The sequence below is a fragment of the Bufo bufo genome, chromosome 6 (genome assembly GCF_905171765.1).
Source record: "Bufo bufo chromosome 6, aBufBuf1.1, whole genome shotgun sequence".
Lineage (NCBI taxonomy): Eukaryota > Metazoa > Chordata > Amphibia > Anura > Bufonidae > Bufo > Bufo bufo.
In genome coordinates this window covers 358057314-358081414 of record NC_053394.1, presented here as the reverse complement: position 1 = coordinate 358081414, position 24101 = coordinate 358057314, and the positions used below count along the sequence as shown (strand labels likewise).

General features: G+C 47.4%; 1 protein-coding gene across 1 annotated transcript; it reads left to right on the top strand.

The window, feature by feature from the left end:
- Positions 1–368: 368 nt before the first annotated feature.
- WBP2 (WW domain binding protein 2) lies at positions 369–20182 on the top strand. Its single transcript, XM_040438812.1, has 8 exons — positions 369–523; positions 2444–2552; positions 9729–9864; positions 11720–11812; positions 11943–12071; positions 15810–15926; positions 18815–18891; positions 19746–20182. The coding sequence occupies exons 1-8, from the start codon at positions 465–467 to the stop codon at positions 19797–19799; spliced, it is 774 nt and encodes a 257-aa protein (XP_040294746.1). The 5' UTR covers positions 369–464; the 3' UTR covers positions 19800–20182.
- The last annotated feature ends 3919 nt before the right edge of the window (positions 20183–24101 follow it).

Here is a 24101-nt window from a genome sequence, read left to right as displayed (position 1 = left end):
CTAGACTGCTTTGCGAGGGGTTATTCCTCTGGTTTCATGCTCTAGTGCAGGGATCTGCAACCTTCAGCACGCCAGCTGCTGTGAAACTACAACTTCCAGCATGCACACCTATTTATCTGGTGTTGTAACTCCCATAGAAATGAAAGGAGGATTCTGGGAGTTGTAGTTTCAGAACAGCAGGAGGCCGCTGACGCCTGCTGTAGAGTCTGTGCACCTTCACTGGCACACAGGATGCCATGCCAGCAGCAGTCACTGCACCCCCTGCCCTGACACGTGCCCCTTTACTTCCTGTTATTGACGTCTCTGCTGCAGTCACGTGATAAGATCCGGCCACTGCGCGGCCGTCTCCATCGATCTGCAACGCAGAAGGGGGCGGAACAACGGTTGCCGCGTAACCACGTCGCTGTGAGCGCTGATTGGCTGCAGCCGGAGTTGCGGGACGTGAGTTACTGCAAGGCAGCAACATGGCGCTGAACAGAAACCACACGGACGGCGGAGGTGTCATAGTGAACAACAGCGAGAGGTGGGTGAGGGGCTGTAAGGCGGTCACCTCCACCTGCCATGACTGTCTACAGTAGGAGCGCTCTGACTGAGCTGCGTAGCATCCTGGGTACCAGAATGTCGTGGAGGGCGGGGCTTGGTATGATTGACAGGGCTTCTCGCCAATCAGGATGCGCTATTTTATTATTATGCGTCTGTCCGGGCACAGCGCACTGCAGCTGGTGCGTTATGTAGAGTCATGTGCAGATGACGAGACGTCAGGAGCCGCACGGTCCTTGTACAGCGTCAGGGGAAGTTTAGGAGGCAGGCTGAAGCAAAACTGGTGTTGTTGCTCTTAGCAACCAATCACAGCGCAGCTTTTATTTTTGAAGAGTAGTATAAGAAATGAAAGCTTCACTGTGATTGGCTGCTTTGGACAACATGGAAAAGTTCTTTTAGGCACTTAACAGTCTTGTTTTAGGCATCTGTCATGTTGCTGGAAACACCAGAGACATTTCTGAGGGTTTGTCGCCTCTCTTGACACCTGTCTTCTTAGTGAAATAACATTTCTGGAGCATCTTTCAAATCGCTGTTCCTCAGTTTTTTCCTCCTGGAAATGTGAATGAGTTGACAACTGGATGTTACTGTTCCCCCTTGTGATTAGGGTGTTACCAAACATAAACCGATCCTGTCAGCACCGATTTGGCGGTGTCAGACTGTGCAGGGGCACACGGGGAATGGTAACACCCAGCTGTCAATTCAGAAATACATTTCCAAGGGGAATAATGGAGGGACAACACAAAGCAGAGTTATAAGAAAAGATGTTCCATAATTATTTTATGGGGAATGCAGATAGTTAAAGGGGTTGTCCAGGCTTTTAATACTGATGACCTATCCTCAGTGCCATTCGCTTCGCCCCCCTCAGTGCCATCCGCTTTGCCCCCCTCAGTGCCATCAGGTCCCAGCGCCAGTGAAATAAAATACTTACTTCTCCTGTAGGGGTGCCGCTCCACAGCTCATCCTCTTCTTCTTCGAGCGCTGACGTCACACAGAAGCGCGCACTATGACCTGACGATGTGTCAGCAGGACAGTGCAGCGCGGTGCGGGCCGGCGGGTGACCACGGAGCGGTGAGTAATAGCAAGAGCTTCACTCACGCTCCGTGGTCACATGACACAAACGAATCGAGTAATCGTTTCAGCCCTACACCTAAACAATGCTCAGAGCAGGAAAAGATATGACATAAGCTATACCCAGTGGTCAGATGTCCCATTGCTGGTTCAGTCCTTGACGTTTCCAGTCTCCACCATTCTGAAGTGATGGCGTCCTGTCCATCTTCACCTTAACTGCTGCAGCCAATCACTAGCCATCATCGGTCACGTGTACATGGACGGCACATGATCGCTGAGGCCAGTGATTGGCTACAGCGGTCAACGGGATGTGTTGACTTTCGAATGGCAGGGACCAGACCGGTGGCGCTGCAGGACATTTATAAGTTGCGCATAGCTTATTCTATTATTTTATAACCTTTCCCGCTCATAACCTTTTTGAATTATCTCTGGCACATCTGAAGGGTGGGGTCAAGCAATAACGTTTGAGGGACTAATTAGGCCTCATGCACACGACCAAATTGTAGGTCCGCCTCCAGTCTGCAGTTTTGGCAGATTGAATGCCGACCTATTCATTTCACCACCAGAACAGGCAGCGCCCCCACAAAAAAAAAAAAAAAAAAGAACATGTCCTATTCTTGTCTGTTTTGCGGACAAGAATACAATGTTTCTACAGGATTTTTGAAGAAAAAAAATGGCGGCATGCACTCCACTCGGCTGGAATACGTGTTTTGCAGACCGCAAAACATACGTTCTAGTGCATGAAGTGAGGCTTTAGCTAAATCCAGTCCTACACTGGCGCCAATCTATTGCTAAACTCGAAATGTTCACTCTTCTTTTTTTTCCTTTCTTGCAGTGTTTTGATGTCCTATGAACATGTGGAGCTGGCATTCAGTGACATGGAGAACACCCCTGATGTTTTTCGAGGAACCAAGAAAGGGAGAGTCATGCTAACACCCTACAGGGTAAGAGAATGTATGGCGATTGGTGACAACCATGTTTGCTTCCTGATATGTAAAGTAACGCCTGTCCTAAGGCCATGTCTGGAACGGCAGCGTAGATCCATGGAAGTGAATGGGGATGAGCTGCATTACCACATACAACCTGTGGACAGGTGTGGTGCTGTTTTGGGTAGAAAGCAACTAGTGTTGAGTGAAGTGAGCTTTGGATGCTTCATCCGAAGTCGCTTCGTTTAAAACTTTGGAATAATACTGTACAGAGATCCGTCTCCGTACAGTATTAGAATGTATGGGCTCCGATGAGCCAAAGTAAGTTATTCACAAAGTCGTGCGTGACTTCGTTGAATAACTTCGGTAGTTGATTTTTAAAGTGGAAAACCAGTTTCAATTGCACCATATTGGGTCAGTAAAAACGGATCCGGCCTCATTGACTTACATTGTAAGTCAGGACGGATCCGTTTGGCTCCGCATCGTCAGGCGGATAACAAAACGCTGCAACCAGCGTTTTGGTGTCCGCCTCCAGAGCGGAATGGAGGCGGAACGCAGCCAAATTGATGCATTCTGAGCGGATCCGCATCCATTCAGAATGCATTGGGGCCGAACTGATCCGTTTGGGGACACTTGTGAGAGCCCTGAAACGGATCTCACAGGCGGACCCAGAAACGTCAGTGTGAAAGTAGCCTAAGATACAAACGGATCTGTTCTGAACGGATGCAGACGGTTGTATTATCTGAATGGATCCGTCTGTGCAGATCCATGACGGATCCACACCAAACGCGAGTGGGAAAGTAGCCTTATTCTGAAGTTTTGAACGAAGCGACTTCGGATGAAGCATCCAAAGCTCACTTCTCTCAACACTAAAAGCAACCATGTTTTTTTAAACCTGAAAAACTCCTTGAAAAGAGTTGTCTAGCTTTTTTCACTTTTTTTAAATTTCCACCCCAGCTTGCAGAACCTGTGGGAAAAATCCACACTCGCCTGCTCCCCGCCGCTCCCTGGTCTTCCGTCTTTAAACTACCAGATGACCGGAGTCACATGCGTGGCAGCGGCTAATGACAAGCTCCTGCAGGTCCCAAAGCAGCACATGACCCAGCAATAATGTGCCTCTTGGGGACATGTTACCGCTCAAGCCCGTCATTGCATGTGACTCCATCCATCACAGATGAGGACCCGAAAACCAGCAAACCCTGATATTGATGGCCTTTTCTATTAAACCCTCATCTGTCAACCCATGGTGACACTTGAGCTTCATCGTGGTCAATATCAGTGCCAAAAGAGGGACATTTGGAGTGCTACCAGTACCAGTTACAATGTTCCTTATACCAGCACCAGTGTCCTTAGAATCGGCCAGCATGCCCCTTGAACCAGTCGAGCAATTTTGTCCGACATCAGCAGAACCCTTATCTTTACTCCTGCTTCTTTTGCACCCAAGTGACTTCTGCCCTGGAATTATCCTTACTGCCCTTGTGCTGAATGTATTCGGCGCATGCACAGATACATGTAGTGGAATCTGTTGTATCTGCGCATCCTCCAGCACAAGCACAGAAGAGGATAAATCAGGTGACCACTGCTATCTTGATTTCCATGGACATGGCACTGAACCTGGTGCTCAGGTAAGACTTGAGGAGGGGTTTCCTAGGCTAGGAAGGTTAGTGCATTACAAAGATTTTTTTATTTTATTGTAAAGCGGCCAACCAATTTAACCTGAGACATTTTGGTGGCAGTGACACCCACCTCACAGTGTGAGAAGCTTGTATAGTGTATACACTTTTCTCTTCCGTATCATTTGGGGACACAGTCTTGACCTTGGGTATAGCTATTGCCACTAGGAGGGGACACTAAGCAAAAAAAAGTGTTAGCTCCTCCTCTCAGCTATATCCCTCCTGCAGACACTGAGCTAATCAGTTTTAGCTTAGTGTCCGTAGGAGGCAGACCTCCCTGCTTTGCAGGTCTGCTGAATTTTTTCTTTTCATTCTTTAACATTTTTCTCTTTCTCTTGAATACATTGGGGGACACAGCACCATGGGTATATGCCCAGCTGCCACTAGGAGGCTGACACTAGAAGTAAAAAGTGTTGGCTCCTCCTATCTGGGCTATACCCACTGCAGATGCAGGAGCAACCAGTTTTTTTTCTAGTGTCTATAGGAGGCAGACACGACCTACTTTTTTCCTGCTGCTATTTTGTTGTTTTATTTTTACTTTTCTTCTTTATACAGGTTTTTCTCCTGTTGCAGGGGGTGCTCCATCGTGGGTTGCCACTTTAGTTGCACCCTCTGCGGGCGCGTACTTCAGTACCGCTGGTCACCCAGTCCCCATTACTGCCGCCGCAGTGGCTTGCCAGCATTCCCACGGGCCCCCGTGTTGAGTCTGCTGATGGGTTGACCCTGCTGCACCTGAAGACTTCAGAGGGTAAGTACAGCTCCCCCTCCCCCCCCCTCTGGACCATCCCTTCTAGTCCCAGCTGGGCCTCCGGGTGTCCTCCTTGGCCAGGGCGTCTGTTCATGGGGCTCATGTGCTGGACAATGGGCCTGCAATCCTGCCTCCCAGTCGGGGGTCCGCATTCCTCCCCCAGAATCGGGTGGTTGGTCAAATTCCCCTGTTCTAGTAGGTCTCCTGGGTGCCTCTCCTCGCTGGGGTCCTCATACTTCATCCCCCCGCTTTTCGGCCCGCTAGGCCGTGACCTAGCTCCGCCCCCTTCTTTCTTCCCGGGCTTCGGCCCGACTCCTCCTCTCACTGGGAGGGACCTCCTGTCTAGCTCCTATCACGGCCAGGCACGGTCTTTTCCTCTGGAGGGGTGGTTTCTTCTGCTGAGAAGGAGAAGAGGCTCCATTTTGCAGCTTTGGGCCTGATCGACATCTAGAGTGTTCCTGTCCTCCCATCGCTGCTTCTTCGCATCGTGGGGCACAGCACCTGGGGCCTGGTAGGATAGCCTCTCTGGCTATACATTTTTTTTCTTTTTTTGCCATCCTGTCCTCTGCTAGTACGGACCCTAAAGCCCGGGTGCCTATTGGTGTGGCTATTTTTTATGCCTGCTCTAAGTGCAGTAAGGTTTTTCCTTCCCCGCAACCTAACTCGCTCTGCGTGCTGTGCGTTGATCCCATGCCCCTTACTGACTCCCTGGCCCCCCCTGCGGTGGCGATAGCTATACCGCCTCACTGTCCCAGGCCATAGGTGACCTTGCCAGCCTGTCCCGGTCCAATGGCCTTTATCGAGTGTTCCTTCCCCAGGACAAAGTGGTGGCTCTCCGAGACGCGGTGGTTCGCCTTCGCAAGCCGTCCCCTCTACCTCTTCGGACGTTCATGCTGTTTTTGGGCCGGATGGTTGCCTCCTTCGAGGCAATCCCATTTGCTCAATTCAATTCTAGGCCTCTTCAGTTGGCGATCCTATCCAGCTGGGACAAATCCCAGCCGGGCCTCGACCGTCTGGTTCGTCTTCCCCATCTTGTCCGCAAGGAGTTGTGCTGGTGGCTTCTACCTCGCACCCTATCTCTGGGCAAGTCCTTTCTTCCCCCTCGTTGGCGGGTGATCTCCACGGATGCCAGCCTGACTGGGTGGGGAGCCGTCTTCGGGTCCCTCTCTGCTCGGGGCCTGTGGTCAGCAGCGGAATCCTCCCTGCACATCAATATTCTGGAGCTCAGGGCGATTTTTCTGGCTCTTTCTCATTGGACACACCTTCTCTCCGGTCTTCCGGTTCGAATCCAGACGGACAACTCCACTGCGGTGGAGTACCTGAATCATCGGGGGGCACCAGAAGTGTGAGGGTCATGGAAGAGGCATCGCGCATACTTCGGTGGGCGGAGTCCTTTGTTCCGGTCCTCTCCGCAGTCCACATTCCCGGGGTCGACAATTGGGCAGCAGACTCACTCAGTCGCCAAAGCCCCGACTCGGTCCCTTCACCCAGAGGTGTTTCTTCGTCTGTGTCAATGTTGGGGCAGGCTGGACATAGAGCTTTTCGCCTCCCGTCTCAACCACAAGGTACCGCGTTACTTTGCGAGGTCCCGGGACCCTCAGGCGCTGGCCTCAGATGCTCTGGTTTTTCCTTGGTCCCAGTTCAGTCTCATGTACCTCCTTCCTCCCATTCCGCTCCTTCCCAGGGTTCTCAAGCGCCTGAAGTCGGCCCGGGCTCCGGCAATTCTGGTGGCCCCGGACTGGCCCCGCCGTGCATGGTACGCGGATCTTCTGTTCCTACTCGCAGACGCGTCGTGGTGTCTCCCTCTACGTCCCGACCTCCTTTCCCAAGGTCCGCTACTCCACCCGAGTTTACATCAGCTGCGTTTAACGGCGTGGCTGTTGAGGCCACGGTTCTGAGGTTCCGCGGTATCTCGGAGTCTGTTATCCATACTATGCTCCCCGCACGCAAGCCCCAGTCTTCCAGAATTTATCATCGTACCTGGAAGACCTATTTTTCCTGGTGTGAGGCTGCTCAGTTTCATCCTCTCTACCTTTCTATTCCCAGAGTCTTGTCTTTCCTCCAGGCGGGCTTTGACAAGGGCCTTCGGCTGGCCTCTCTCAAGGGTCAGATTTCGGCCCTATCTGTTCTTTTACAGAAACCCCTGGCTTCTCGCCGCCAAGTGAGAACCTTTTCTGCAGGGGGTCGCTCACCGCGTTCCACCTTTTCATCCTCCTGTGGAACCGTGGGACTTGAACATTGTCCTGGACGCTCTTCAGGCCTCTCCTTTTGAGCCTTTACAGGATATTTCTCTTTCCTTTGTCTCGTTTAAGGTCGCCTACTTGTGGCGATTACTTCTATTCGCAGAGTTTCTGAACTTGCTGTGCTCTCTTGCAGATCCCCTTTCTTGGTGTTTCATCAGGATAAGGTGGTTCTGCGTCCGGTCCCTTCCTTCCTCCCTAAGGTGGTGTCCTCATTCCACATTAATAAGGAAATTGTCCTTCTGTCCTAACCCCTCTCATTCTGGGGAGCGTTCTCTTGACCGTTTGGATGTTGTTAGGGCCCTTCGCCTCTATCTTCGGTTGACTGAGCCCTTCCGCTGGTCGGACTCCCTCTTTATGGTCCCTGAGGGTCCTCGCAAGGGCCTGCAAGCTTCCAAGGCCACCATATCCCATTGGATTAGGTCGGCAGTTAAGGAGGTCTATGTTGCAAAGGGTCGTGTTCCTCCCTTTCGGTTGACCGCTCATTCCACTAGGATGGTCGGGGCTTCCTGGGCGGTTAGACATCAGGCCTCAGCTTCCCAGGTCTGCAAGGCCGCCACCTGGGCCTCTGTCCACACGTTTTCCAAATTTTATCACATCCACTCTGTGGCTTCTGCTGATGCCAGTTTGGGTCGCAGGGTTCTGCAAGCAGCCGTGAGTTAGTTGCGTTGCATGGCTGTTTTTCTGCCCTCCCTTGTGGACTGCTTTAGGACGTCCCATGGTGCTGTGTCCCCCCAATGCATTCAAGAGAAAACTATATTTTTGTACTCACCGTAAAATCCTTTTCTCGTAGGATGCATTGGGGGACACAGATCCCCACCCTTTGTGGCTACGTTTTTTTCTGTTGGTCCTCTCTGGTTTAGGACTTGTTGGCTTACAGTTTTTTCTTTTGCTCCTACTGCTTTTCTACCTACTGGTTTGCTCCTGCATCTGCAGTGGGTATAGCCCAGATAGGAGGAGCCAACACTTTTTACTTCTAGTAGTGGTGCTGTGTCCCCCAATGCATCCTACGAGAAAAGGATTTTACGGTGAGTACAAAAATATAGTTTTTTCTTACCTTTAGCTGGGCTGAGGGCTGTCCCCAAGCCCGCTGCACATTCCCGGTCTCCAGAAGGCAAGGAGGACCAGAGGTTCCCGGGGGGGGGGGGGGCAGAAAACGCCAGACGGGTGAGTATTCTCTCAATGGAATATCCCCCATGGAGGCCTACTTACCTCCACCCGAGGCCTCAGTTTTGGCAGGTGCCCCTTCCCCGGTGGGGGGAGACTTCTGCCTATTCCCAGACTTTCTCTAATAGCTCAGTGTGTTATTAGGTTGTTTCCTAGTAATCTGGTGACTAACCTGCATGTGCATTTAGAAGCTAAGCAGGATGTGTTGTTGATGAGAGTCCAACCTGGTGTAGTAATTGCTCTAGTCCCACCAGCTGCCAATAAGCTCCGCCCCTGCCTTCTGCTTAACCCATTCCTTACCTCAGTGCTACTGTGCTGAGGAAAGTGCTTCTGGGCTCTCTGCTGAGACTTGCAGTGCTGGTTATTAGTACAGATGGATGTGGGTGCAGTTCCCTTAGGTCTGTTTAGTTAGAATTGAGCCGTTTTAGACGTCCTCTTTCCGACGGACAGATTCGTTATTCGTCATTCCGGAGGGACCGAGACGAGGGCTGGCTGTCTCCAAAGTTTCCATTTCTCGATGGATTTGTTTGGCTATTGTGGAAGCCTACCGCTTCAGTGGCCGGGCTCCACCCTTCCGGGTTACTGATCATTTTGCTCGGGCAAGGGTTGGGCAGTACATCATGGGGCTTCGGCCTTTTCCAGGTTTTACAGAGTGCACACCTTTGCATCTTCTGACGCTTCTCTGGGGCGTAGAGTTTTGCAGACGGCAGTCCTCGGATTGGCCAGATGGCTTCTTCGTTTATGACCCATCCTGGGGACTGCTCTGGAACGTCCCAAGTTCAAGACTGTGTCCCCCAATGATACGGATGAGAAAACTAGATTGTTGTACTTAACGTAGAAACTGTTTCTCTTCCGTTCATTGGGGGACACAGCTCCCACCCTGTTTGTACATTACTGGTTGTCCTAGATGGGTCCTTCTGGTTCTTCAGGATGACCCATCTCCAGTTTTCTTCCTTTTTATTATTTGCTGTTGGCTTCTCCTGGCTGCTCCTACTGCTTTTGTACAAACTGATTAGCTCAGTGTCTGCAGGAGGGATATAGCTGAGAGGAGGAGCTAGCACTTTTTTTGCTTAGTGTCGCCTCCTAGTGGCAATAGCTATACCCAAGGTCAAGACTGTGTCCCCCACTGAACAGACATGACAAACATTTGAGTAATAAATGTAAGGCTATATTAAAGAATGGATTTCTTTGAAGATGCTCCTTCTTCCAGTTAAACATCCATCATGACGCCAGTGTGAACAGAGCCGGTCACGTTGTGTGCTTTATTTTTAATCATATTCTATATTTTATATGTTTATGATATTCCAGTGTATTTCTTCCTAAAGCAGTACATCCTGCTAATGTAACATTCCTATTAAACCTGCAGGTGATATTTTCATCCAAAGGAAGAGACCCAATGCAGTCGTTCATGATGCCGTTCTACCTGATGAAAGATTGTGAGATCAAGCAGCCTGTGTTTGGAGCCAATTTTATCAAGGGCACAGTGAGAGCAGAGCCCGGAGGTAGGATGCGTCTCTCCAGTCCGGCAACTTATGGCTGTATTAGACAGCCCGATTCTGCCGGCGATTGTTGGGAAGGAAACGTTCCTTCCCGGCAATCGCCTGCTCGCTAGTGGGGGAGACCGCTGCTGCTACATGCATCTATCGCCTCCACAGCATGGGGAGGATCAATCGTTACCATCGCTCATCCCCATGCCATCCAGTTGTTTGCCGGCAGCAGATCATGATTAGAAAGCATGATCTTCTGCCGCCAAACGATAGTTTTTAAACCTTTCAAAAGATTTTGATTGCCCAATGAGCAATTTGCTCATTCATCGGGTAATCAGCGGCAGTATTACACTGCCAGATCATCGCTAACGAGTGTTCATACAAATGCTTGTTAGCGAGGATTGGCCCAACAGTCAACTGGTGTAATACAGACTTTAGAGTATACTCACACAGTGTAATTAAGGCCTCTTTCACACGAACGTTCTATCTTTTTGCGGAACGGAAGTACAGGACGAAACCCCACGGAAGCACTCCGTAGGGTTCCGTTCCGCATCTCCAGATTTGCGGACCCATCGAAGTGAATGGGTCCGCATCCGTGATGCAGAATGCACACTGAACGGTGCCCGTGTATTGTGGGTCCGCAATACGGCCATGGAGCGCACACGTTTGTGTGAAAGAGGCCTAAGGCTGCAATTACAGTTGCGTTCTCTAGCCCGGCAGGCTGTTCCTGCAGTGTTATTTGTCAGGCTGACGGAAACAGACAGACTCGTGGTATACTGTCGTATACGGCAATGCCGGATACAGTGAGCCTGTCACATCAGGCTACCGGATTCCCAATGCAACTGTGAACGCTTTTTATTTTTTTTATCTGTCAAATCCTCAAAATGTGGATGAATCCTTACATGGTGGCTATTCAAAGGTAAAGGTCGCTCGTCCTCATCCAGCAAGGATATTGCTGCATGTAAATGCACCTCTCACCTCCTCTGATAAGCAGGTAATTGTAATTGGGAATGAAGGGTTCACTTCAGATAGGTGCCTGCTCAATCTGCCTGTGTAAATGGGCCTTAATACATGGACAGTCTGTTCCACGACTTTACCGTGGGCAATATTGCAATCAACTTTGTCCAATATTTAATTGCCAATGATATCACATGATGTAGGACTAACATAGAATTTACATATCTGGGTGTGATGACATCATCATGCTTCCAAGCTGCCTATTCACAGTGCATGTAAGGCCTCATGCACACGACCGTTGTTTTATTCCGTGTCCGCTGTTCCGTTTTTCGTGATTTTCTGCGGACCCATTGACTTTCGATGGGTCCGTTGAAAACTCGCCTAATGCACCGTTTGTCATCCGCGTCCGTGATCCGTGGTTCCAGTCCGTCCAAAAAATATAACCTGTCCTATTTTTTCACGGAAAACGGTTCGCGGACCCATTCAAGTCAATGGGACCGTGAAAAAACGCGGAGGCACACAAGATTGTCATCCGCGTCCGTTTTTTTTTTCCTATCATTTGCATGGCAAACTTGACTTTTTTTTACTTTCCTTCATGTCTGGTGATCCTCCAAAAATAAAGGAAGACACACGGAAACAAAAACGGAACAACGGAACCCCATTTTGCGGAACGGAACACAGCAACGGTCGTGTGCATGAGGCCTAATACAGCAGGGAGGTGTATGACTGCAGGGCCTGAGCTTACATAGAGTCAGACTTTTCCTAATGTATTATCCTTGCATTTCAGCCGTACTAGCATAAGAACCTATCTGCACTTTCATGTTGATCCAAACTGTACATTAAGCTCCCGGCCAGAACAGAGCTCTGTAATCCAACTAACGCGTGTTTAGTTCTTCCTGTGCTTCTTCTGTAGGCGGCTGGGAAGGCTCTGCAACATTCAAACTTATTTTTCCTGCTGGGGGAGCTATTGAGTTTGGCCAGCACATGCTACAAATGGCCTCACAAGGTAAGTGAGACATGTCCAATGCACAACATGCACATAAAGAATGATTGCAATGGAAATTGTTTCAACAGAGGTCTCTGACTTGAGCACATACCAGTGAATATGTCGCCCTGATATATCTTTGTGTTTTTAGCTTCAAGAGGGGGACCACCACCCGATGCATTTCCATATATGCCCAATGGAGGGTGTGCCTATCCACCACCTGCAGCTAATGGGATGTATCCTTCTCCTACTGGCTATCCCTTCCCCCCACCACCTACAGGTAAGATTGATTACCTGCAAGAATTCACAGCAATAACCCCATATTACATTTCTGTTAGGGCATCAGGCACACGACCGTATGTATTTTGATATTGTGCATTCTGTATTTTGCGGAACGGAACAGCTGGCCCCTAATAGAAAAGTCCTATCCTTGTCGGTAATGCGGACAATAATAGGACATGTTCTATTTCCTTGCGGAATGGAAATCCGGAAATACAAAAACGGCAGGCACACGGAGTAACTTCCGTTTTTTGTTTGTTTTGCAGACCCGTTGATATGAATGGTTCCGCATACGCGATTCCGCAAAAACAAACGGAACGGAAAGAAAATACGTTCATGTGCATGAGCCCTTAAACATAGTGCTATACACACAGGTGTAGCTGTGCCTGATACTGTATCTCCTTAATTTGCATTAGACCCGCTAACACGTGTTGAGACGTAAATCTAAATCTTTTTACAGTTGGTCACTAGGACCATTGGTTGTCTCTGGATTGACACGTGTTGCTAGTTTACCATTACTAAAATGTAACGTTTATTATTTTATCCTTAAAATTGACTAGAACTCACATGGTTAAAATTATCAGTTGTGCCTGGACTATAGCTGTTAGCATTATATATTTTTGTATGCAGTTGTGAACCATCAGGGGGCAGCCTTAACTTATATCTCCTGGCTGCCTCTACTACCTCCACACAGCAACAATTGTATTATATTTGATGCACACTGTTATTTCCACAGTGCGCTATCTTAAGATAGCAATCGTCCTCCTAGTTCCCTCTACTGCTAATAGTCATATCGTACTGTCTTGCTAGACATGGCACTCACTGGCTAAAACAACATGTATCACTTTCTGCCCCCCGACATGTTTCGCCAAACACTTGGCGTCTTGGCGTTACTAAGTATTCGAGCATGCGCAAAAAATAGAAAAATAAATGACAAGAGCGACTGGCACTAAGTCCAGACGCATGCGCACTAACATCAGAAGCGAGCGGAACGAATCATAAGTATTCGAGCATGCACAAGAAATAGATGACATGAGGGACCAGTAACTAAGTCCGGGCGCATGCGCATTAACATCAGAAGAGAGCGGAATGAAGTATTTAAGTACACAGACATGCGCGGCGACGGAGGATACCTGCGATCATCACTAAGTTCATGCGCAAGGACGGACGGCGCAGGTAAGCGCCGATAGGTGGAGAGAGAGGTGGGAGGACCAAACCACCCTATGCATCGAGAAACGTGTACACTGATTGGCCGAACATCGCATTGAACAGTAAAAGATGCAGATTGGCCAGCGCAGCTATGACACACGCAGGGAGGTTTTAAAAGCCTGGCCCCGCCCCCAACACATTCACTGCCCAAACCCCTGAAGACGCCAAGTGTTTGGCAAAACATGTCGGGGGGCAGAAAGTGATACATGTTGGTTTAGCCAGTGAGTGCCATGTCTAGCAAGACAGTACGATATGACTATTAGCAGTAGAGGGAACTAGGAGGACGATTGCTATCTTAAGATAGCGCACTGTGGAAATAACAGTGTGCATCAAATATAATACAATTGTTGCTGTGTGGAGGTAGTAGAGGCAGCCAGGAGATATAAGTTAAGGCTGCCCCCTGATGGTTCACAACTGCATACAAAAATATATAATGCTAACAGCTATAGTCCAGGCACAACTGATAATTTTAACCATGTGAGTTCTAGTCAATTTTAAGGATAAAATAATAAACGTAAAATTTTAGTAATGGTAAACTAGCAACACGTGTCAATCCAGAGACAACCAATGGTCCTAGTGACCAACTGTAAAAAGATTTAGATACTGTATCTCAGCTCATTGAGGTTAAGGGCTCATTCAGACGGCCGTATGTTGCTTTCCGCATCTGATCCTCAATTTTGCAGATTAGATGCGGACCCGTTCACTTCGGACAGCACACTGTGTGGTTTCTGCATCTATTCTTCCGTTCCACGGCCCCCCAAAACAAATAAAACATTGAAGTCTATGGGTCTGCAAAAATGCAGAATGCAATCTGGTTTTTGGGGGACATGCTGAACTGTCGGATCCGCATTTTTGCGGACAACAGAAAACATACGGCCGTCTGAATGAGCCCTAAAGGCGTTGTATCGTGAAGATGACCCATGTCAGGGCACATACAATCATGGAGAGAAGTCTGCCGCTTAAGACTCCCCCCCCCTCTTTGTGAACCAGAGGCAGTATTACATTGACAACCTTTTGTCAGATCTATTACAATACTGCATTTCTTCTGCTGCAGCTTTAACCCCTTAAATGGGTTGTGCCACAAAAAATATTCTACATTTTCTCAAACCAGCACCTGGATCTGAATACTTTTGTAATTGCGCCGTGTAATTAAACATTTAGTATAGCCAGTGAGCTATTCAATACAATGCATCTGTATCTACATCAGTCAAGGCATAACCCCTTTAACGTATAATCACACAGAAAGTACGTGATCAGCATTAAGGGGGTGTATGGAGCAAGTTCACCTGCTGAGCTCGCTCCATACATGGCGGGTGCCGGCTGTATAATAGGTTAACAGCTGTCTGTAATGACTGGTTCAGCATCATTGCCGACCCCAGTCATTTAAACCCTCAGATGCTGCGTCTACGGCTTCTGTGGGGTTAGGCAGAGGGAGGGGGCATGACTGTCTAAGGCCTTGTGGAGGTTCCCAGGTCTGTCTTGGCTAACTGGCCAAAAAGCCATGCCTAAGGCTTGGCAGGTAGTCTCTCAGAATACTGCAATAGACTGCAATAGTGTTCTGCTGCAGTTTATGGGACAAGCGATCAGAAGATAGCATGTTCCAGTCCCCTAAGGGTTACTGTGTAAAGAGTAAAAAAAAGTTAACAAAAAAAATGTAGATATAAAACATTTAAATCCACCTCTTTGCCAATTTTGCATTTAAAAAAAATACATAATAGGTATTGATGCATCTCAAAATGCAGTGAATGCTATAATGGAAAAAGAAAAAGAAAAATCCACAATTTGCCATTCTTTGGTCACCTTGTCCCCTCAAAAACATTGAAGAAAAAGTGATCAAAAAGTCGAAATGCTCTGTAGACGAAAATATAAAAAAAAGTTATGGCTGTCCTAAAATGGTGATGCAAAAACGTTTTTTATTTTTTTTAGTAGTAGAGCAAAAAAAATAAAATTGGTATCTCCGTAATCGTACTGAGCCGCAGGATAAGGACGTCAAGTCATCTTTTGCGCACAGTGAGCTCTGTAATATCAAAACTCAAAAAAACTTGCAGAATTGTGGGTTTTTGTCAGTTTTACCCCACAAAGAATTTTTTCCCCCATTTTTTCAGTGCAAGTGTATGGCATGATCGGCTAAATACAATCAACCATTTGCCACTTTGTGCAATACAATTGTGATGCGTTTTTTGTAAACCGACTCCCCGATCAGCCACTTTAGTCTGCCATTTTGCTCCTCTTTCGCACAACGATCCCACAGATGACTGAAGATTAGTCCTCTGGCCAACCACAATCTTCTGTGTACGGCCGTGGTCCTTGGGACCCACACCAATCATACAGTGTGGGCCTATACCAAGAATACTCCATCAAATAAAAGTTATGGACGTCCCCCACTTTTCTGCTTGATCGCTGGATGCTGTTTTCATCATTTTTAAGTAAAGTAATTCTAACAATTGAACTTGGCTCTCATCGGGGCAGAGGGATAGGGTTTCCTCCATTGTCACAGATTGTCTTATGTATTCCATAAATTATTTTACAGACTTTTACCAAGGGCATGACAGTTATATGACATACATGCATCCTCCACCTCCTCCTTACCCAGGACCTATGGGATCGTCAGCTGCTTCTGCTCCTGATTTGCCTTCTACACCAGCAGGTAGGTGTTCACGTGTACCATTTTATTTCAGTTTTTCCTCTGCAGGAAAATACGTTTTTCAAAAAAGTACTTTTAGAAATGCTTTCCTAAACTGTAAAACTGCAGCAAAAATGCTTGTATTTTCGGTAGTGTACGACTTCCTACATCAATTGAGATGCCCGGACAGCCAAGAACTTTATATTAGAAAAGAAAAAAACATTTTAAAAATGGTCCTCTATTTATTGATTACTGTTACAGACTTGTTATGGTGCCCCTGGTGGGTTTTTCTTTTGTTCCCTCTCAGAATTTCCATCCTTTGTGTCAGAGCTGGACATCACACATGCCCAAAATACCACCCCAGCAGCACCAGATGCCACAGTGCCACACAAAGTATCTACCTAGCACCGCCAGATACCACAGTGCCACACAAAGTACCTCCCCAGCAGCACCAGATGCCACAGTGCCACACAAAATACCTCCCCAGCAGCACCAAATGCCACAGTGCCACACAAAACACCTCCCCAGCAGCACCAGATACCACAGTGCCACACAAAGTATCTACCTAGCACTGCCAGATACCACAGTGCTACACAAAGTACCTCCCCAGCAGCACCAGATGCCACAGTGCCACACAAAATACCTCCCCAGCAGCACCAGATACCACAGTGCCACACAAAGTATCTACCTAGCACCGCCAGATACCACAGTGCCACACAAAGTACCTCCCCAGCAGCACCAGATGCCACAGTGCCACACAAAATACCTCCCCAGCAGCACCAAATGCCACAGTGCCACACAAAGTACCTCCCCAGCAGCACCAGATACCACAGTGCCACACAAAGTACCTCCCCAGCAGCACCAGATGCCACAGTGCCACACAGAGTACCTCCCCAGCAGCACCAGATACCACAGTGCCACACAAAATACCTCCCCAGCAGCACCAGATACCACAGTGCCACACAAAGTACCTCCCCAGCAGCACCAGATGCCACAGTGCCACATAAAATACCTCCCTAGCAGCTCCAGATACCACTGTGCCACACAAAATACCTCCCCAGCAGCACCAAATGCCACAGTGCCACAGAAAGTACCTCCCCAGCAGCACCAGATGCCACAGTGCCACACAGAGTACCCTCCCAGCAGCACCAGATACCACAGTGCCACACAAAATACCTCCCCAGCAGCACCAGATACCACAGTGCCACACAAAATACCTCCCCAGCAGCACCAGATACCACAGTGCCACACAAAGTACCTTCCCAGCAGCACCAGATACCACAGTGCCTCAAAAAAATGCATCCCCAGGAGCACCAGATACCACAGTGCCACACAAAATACCTCTCCAGGAGCACCAGATACCACAGTGCCACACAAAATACCTCTCCAGGAGGGGAACAAATACCATAGTGCACCATTAAATACCTTCCCAGCAGTGCCAAATACCATAATGCATCACTAAATTCCTTTCGGTCCTCTGAAGATACCACAGTGCAGCACAAAATACCTCCCCATTAACGTCAAACAAATATCATAGTGCTGGTCAAATATCACAGAGCAGCACCATTAGCAGGAGCATTGTCCTCCTTCTGACCCCTCAACCTACTAACAGCAGTATCATCGCCCTTTGCAGCCTTCCAATTGGTAGCACCATTACCCCCTTCTCATCACTTTCCCACCAATAGCAGCATTATTGATCCCCGTTTTCACTGGCAGCAACATTGTCCTCCTTGCCACCCTTCTCCCTGAAGAGGATGCTCTGAGAGATGCCGTCATGAGCCACCATAACAACCATATAGCAGCAATATCTAGACATAGGAGCCGATTTTATTTTATTTTTTTAATCTTTCCAACCTGATCTAACAGAGAAATATAGTATTTAATTGTGGGACAACTCCTTCAGTATATAAATCACCATTGATTTCAGTGGAGCTTTGGCCAGAGATTTCCAATGCCTAAGGTATTGTATTGTGTTCTCAACTTCTTTTGGGTACTTGGACCTATCCTTCTTGTCAGTAGTTCAGACTGCGGTTGGTGAGATAATGGGAAGACGGAGTATATAACTCTGCAGACAGATGTGCCTCCATTGAACCAGACCGCAAGCAACCTGTGTAGTCTGATCCTGTAGTCTCTACCCTCTAGAGTCTATACCCTACTTATTGCCAACCTTCCAGATGTATGTTACCAAGGCATAGGGGGTAAATGGAAGGGAGTATGACTGCAGGATCAGACTACACTGTTTTCTTTTGTAGTCTGTTACCATAGAGACACAGAGCCGTAGAATACACTTCTTACCAACTACAGTATGTTCTTAGAAGACATTCGAATGAAGCAAAACGTAGCCTTTAATGTCTACGTCCGGGGGCAAAATAAACTTTGGCTTATGGAACAAATACAAAGCTCCATGTAACTTGATGGCAGTCATTTTCCCATGGGACGCCCCTTCTGCTCCAGATGATGTCATCCTGATCGCAACGGTCAATCAGATGACATCACTTCCTGCCTCATTGACCACTGAGTCTCATTTTACATCTGATCGGTCACAGATGAGCAGCATATCGGTCTCAACTCTGAAGCCATTAGCTCAAAAAGGACCATAGCTGCAACCATAGCTAAAACATGGTCACATTGTGACCTGACAGTCACCAGAATTCCAACCCTACTGGGTTTCTTCACACTGTCGGGTCAGAGCTTCGGCAGGATGTACCTCAACCCCATTGCAATATCTTGCCTTGCATTGTGCATGGGCCAAAGTCACTATGTAGCTCCAGCCTAAAAGGGAAGCAAGAGGTCAGCAAGAGTGATGGAGGCTGCAATTGAAAGGATTTACATGAGCAGGTTATGGTGAATGTAATGAAAGGTATAACGTGCTCCATTTCTGACTCCGGCTTGTGCTTCTGCTTGTTTTGTAGCTGAGGCGAAGGCTGCAGAAGCGGCTGCCAGCGGTTACAGCAGTCAACCCAACCCTCCACACCTTTACATGCCACCGGTAAGTCTCCTAGAGGGTGGTGGTAGCTTCTGAATAGACTTTAAATGGTCATTCTGGTGACAAACAGTTATCCCCTATCAAGTGGATAGGGGATAACAGACTGGTGAGGCTCCAACTACTGTGACCCTCACTGATCATAAGAACAGGGGACTTGGCTCCCCTGTTTGATTGGAGCCCTTGTTGACCAAGTTTACCATGGCTCCATTTATTTTTATGGGACTGCTGGAGATGGGCAAGTACGGCGTTTGGCTATCTTTGGCACCTCCATAGACTTTGAGCGAAGCAGCGGGGTGCATGCTCTACCAGAACTCCATTTAAACAGGGACCCCATTATATTGGTTGTTAGTTAGAAATTTCTAATTTGTTTGACCACAGCACTCTTTCTTGACTTGGTAAAATTGGGTGCACGTCCGGGTTTTGTTCTTAGCGCCACCACAAGAACTGTATACGTCGTATAAATTTAGACAGCACTCCTACAACAGTTATGATGCTCAGTGAATTTTATTTTATTTCAGCCGGGCACAGTGGTCCACAAGAAGCAACGTTTCAGGCTAACATAAGACCTTCATCAGGCTGTCTCGTGACCACATTAGGGACGCAGCCGGCGCGGGCTGCGTCCCTAATGTAGTCACAATACTGCCTGATGAAGGGCTTATGTTAGCCCGAAACGTTGCTTCTTGTGGACCACTGTGCCCGGTTGTTAGTAAGAAAGTCACAGATTTATCATCGTTTTCTGAAGCGACAACCAATATGGCTGCACTTCCTGTGATATCATTAGCACAGACGTGAAGATGATTGCTCTGACCGCTAAATTGTCATGCCATCAAAGTGATATGCTCCTTGTTTTCTTGCAGGACTTCCCTCCTCCACCTCCTTATTTCCCCCCAGAGAACAAGAAGGACCAGTAAGGAGCCTTATGAGAAGCAACTTCTCTCCAACAGCTCCAGGACCAGATCTTCTGTAGACCCCAGGAGCTGACTTCTTCCTTTAATACATTACAGGGGCGTAGAACTCTTAATCAGCCCTCATAAAGACCTTTTGCAACACCACCTTCCCTTTTGGTTTGTTCCCCCCCCCCCCCCCTGCATTCAACACTCTGGGTTATATCATGGCTGACAAGTCTGAATGCCTCTTCCTGTACAACGCATGCCCTAAGGCTAATCCCTGAAGCCTGATTGCTGTGCACATGCTAATAATTTAAAAGAAATTAATTTATTTTGAAAGACGTAATTCTAACCTAAAATATAGTGTGTGTGAGATATTAAATTGAAGTGAAGGTTTATTACTGGCTTCCGTGGGTCCAGAGGAAATTCCTTTAAATTTTTCTTAAGAATATTGGTACTCAGATTTCTCTGGGGGAAGGGGGGGGGGTCCTATCTCATGGGGCGTGTTCTTTCTGTTGTAGCTGTTCCCCTGTAACTCACAGCTTCTAATATTCTAATAGAAGATATGGATGGTGGCAGCTGAAGATTTAAACTGAGCACATGCGACCACTTCAGCAAGATGGACAAGAAATAAGGAAAAGAACAAGCAGCAGGTGGCGCTATACCGATAGATTTCATTAAATAGCTCAGTGGCTATAATAAATTTTTGATTACATGCAATTACAAAAGTATTCAGATCCAAGTGCTTTTTTTAAAAAAAAATGTAGAATATTTTTCGTGCACAACCCCTTTAAGGGTTGCAGTTACGTTTGGGTCATACAGGCAGAAGCTAAAGTAGGCAGAAATTCTACTTTCATTGTACTTTAGGCTCTGATCACACTAGAGATTTTAGGATTTCTTGTTTAGCTCCCGAGGATTTGTATGAAATCCTCAACTGTGTGCTCAAACGTTTAGGGCGGGTTTTCAGCCTCTAAATGTAATCAAGAATACTTAAAGGCGTTCTCCGGGCTTTTAATATTGAATGTTTCCAAGTATGTCTTTAAAGGTGTTGTCCGTTTTTTTTAAATTATTGAAGACCTATCTTCAGGATAGGTCATCAATGTCAGATCGGCGGGTACCTGACACCCGACATCTACGCCGATTAGCTGTATGAAGGGAAGGTGCATGCGTGTCGTCTCCCTTCTCTCTTCCTGCTCGCTATAAGGGCCCTTGCCCTCCGAGATATATGGTCCGTGAGTGAGCCATATTTCCTGGAGCGACATTGATAGTGTGCAGGGAAGCACACAGCATCATAGATTACTGTGATACTGTGCACATAGGGTCGCCCGCGAGACTATTATCCCATACTCATACGATCTTATGAGTGCAGGACAATTTCACCGCGGGCAGCCCAACGTGCACATCATCATTGTAATCTATGATGCTGTGTGCTCCCGTGCGCACTATCAATGCCGCTCCAGAACTCACGGTCAGGTGCAAGGGCCCTAAGGCCCCTTTCACACGGGCGAGTTTTCCGCACGGGTGCAATGCGTTCACCTCACGGACCCATTCATTTCTATGGGGCTGTTCACATGAGCGGTGATTTTCACGCATCACTTGTGCGTTGCGTGAAAATCGCAGCAAGCTCTATATTGTGCGTTTTTCACGCAACGCAGGCCCCATAGAAGTGAATGGGGCTGCGTGAAAATAGCAAGCAAGTGCGGAGACGATCGGGATGGGGACCCGATCATTATTATTTCCCCTTATAACATGGTTATAAGGGAAAATAATAGCATTCTGAATACAGAATGCATAGTACAATAGGGCTGGAGGGGTTAAAAAAATAATAAAAAAGAATTTAACTCCCCTTAATCCACTTGTTCGCACTGCCGGCATCTCTTCTGTCTTGTTCTGTGAGCAATAGGACCTTTGATGACGTCACTACGCTCATCACATGGTCCATCACCATGGTGATGGACCATGTGATGAACGCAGTGACGTCATCAAAGGTCCAATTGCTCACAGATGAAGACAGAAGAGAAGCCGGGCTGCGCGAACAAATGGATTAAGGGGAGTTAAAAAAATTTTTTTATTTTTTTAACCCCTCCAGCCCTATTGTACCTGTATTCAGAATGCTATTATTTTCCCTTATAACCATGTTATAAGGGGAAATAATTCAATCTACACAACCTTGAACCCAAACCTGAACTTCTGTGAAACTGACTGCAATTGCGTACCTACTCGCGCGGGTTTGCCGCAACGCATCCGGACACGCTCGTGTGAGAGAGGCCTAATAGAAATATGGCACTGGGTAAAAAGCAAAATAGACATTTCTAGACATCTTTTCTTGTAACTTCAAATTCTACATGTAATACCGTACTACTATATAATACTGCCATATATCGCCCACACAAAGCTGCCACTCAAGTACCCAAATAAAACTATTTTAGATTTCCACTGGGCCCTTCCATCAGCGTTTTCTTCAAGGTTTCCTATGACTTTTGCATGCAGCGCTGCTCTTACTGTCAAAGCAACGGAAACTTTGAGTCAATGGGCTTCATCTGCATTTTCCAGATTTGTCGTATGGCTGATTCACCACAGAGTTATGACAGATATGAACTTCTGGCTTGACAAACGTCCTGCAGGCCAGGTACGTCATCGCAAGCCATCTCCCATGGCTTCTATGCACTGCGCATTGCTCAAATGCTGTGGAAGGTGGCTTGTGACGACATTACCTACCTTCTCGGGTGTCAGTCAAGAGAGAATGGGGATTGTGAGGTGACTCTTACAAGGAACAGCTCCACACCCTTGACTCCTTACACGTATTGGCATTGTGCCGAAACGCTCTGAAAATAAGATCATTATTGTGAAAGTGTCACTGTCCTGGATAATAGGTTGATGGTAGTTTGGGGGCCTAAATCCTGATAACAGGTTCCCTTTAAAATACTATTCAGTAACTAAATAAAACTCCTATACAGCATCCACATTGCCACACAGATCCATAAGGACTGGGAACTTAATGTGGCCCTGGGGAAAAAAGATAAAGTGTCCCCATGTTGTAGGTGGGTCCAAATTGACAGAAGGAGGGACAACAGAAGTAAGCAGGGACAGCACAAGTAGGTGGGCCGGCAATACTGTAGTGCAGCACAAAATACCGCCACCTCCACCACAGTATTCAACTGTATCACTGTCCTGAGGACAGTGATATAGTTGAATTCAGGGGGGAACCTGTGGCTGCTGGCCAGCTGCATAATTATCTGATACCCCTAGCATTAATTAATTCTGAGGGCATCAGATCGTTATGTACCTATGAGGAGGGCTTGGCCGGCCTTCTGGGCATCAGCCCTCCGGAAAATTTCCCTGTAGCCAGTGTCGGACTTGCCCACAAGAGGATCCTTCAGGTAGGCCCAGGCTCTGATACCCTAGTGGGCCCCAAAGGTCCAGGACAAAACAAAATCCAGTTTGGAGCTGCTATTGGAACCAATCAATTACCACTAGGGTCTATTTCTATTAATTAAAACCTATTATACTTTATTGATGATATAGGGGTTGGGCCTTGAGAATAATTTCCTCTTGTGTGCCCAAGAAACCCCAGTCCGACACTGCCTGTAGGGTCTATGGCCAGTCTGCCCTCTGTGTGCATATTGTGCTTTAGCTGCACCGTTCTTTCTGTAGGTGGGAAAACTACTCATTGTAACTGAGCAAAGTACAAAATCCAGAAGGTCATGGAGTCAGTGGGTTGTCACCCCATAAATGCAACGACAATGGATTCTAAGGTATAAATCAAAAAGATAGGGGTCATTCATTATCCTGAAATATTTCAGGTGCAGATTGCGGCACAATGGTTAGTTGCCCCGCAATCTGCCACTTTTCCCTGCTCACGCAGAGTCTAAAGAAGTGGACGGGGAAGGGAACGGGCCATAGGCCTGTCTCATTCATCATTCTCTATGCCTGTTTCAGTCATAGAAAATGGTCTAAATGTAAGACAGTCAACAATTACTTTGTGGACAGGGTATCCTAATATTCTAAAATGTAACTTTTACTAGATATGCCATAAAACAATGAATCAATAAAATTGACCATAACACCAAAAACAGTGAGCAAATAAAAAAAAAGACTGAATCGGTATCAACACACCCTACTGTTGTCTCGTCGTAACATGAGATCCAATCTTACCGGCTAGGACAGGTCGCAATATTAGTAAGATACAGTCTTACCGCTTCCAGACATGTAGATTGCAGGCAGGCATCAGGTGTGTGATAAAAGACTATCCTTAAGATGCAGTGGCCAAAGATATTAAAGACAGGTGCTCTGGTTGTGACTGTAAAGAGCAGCTACACAATAGTG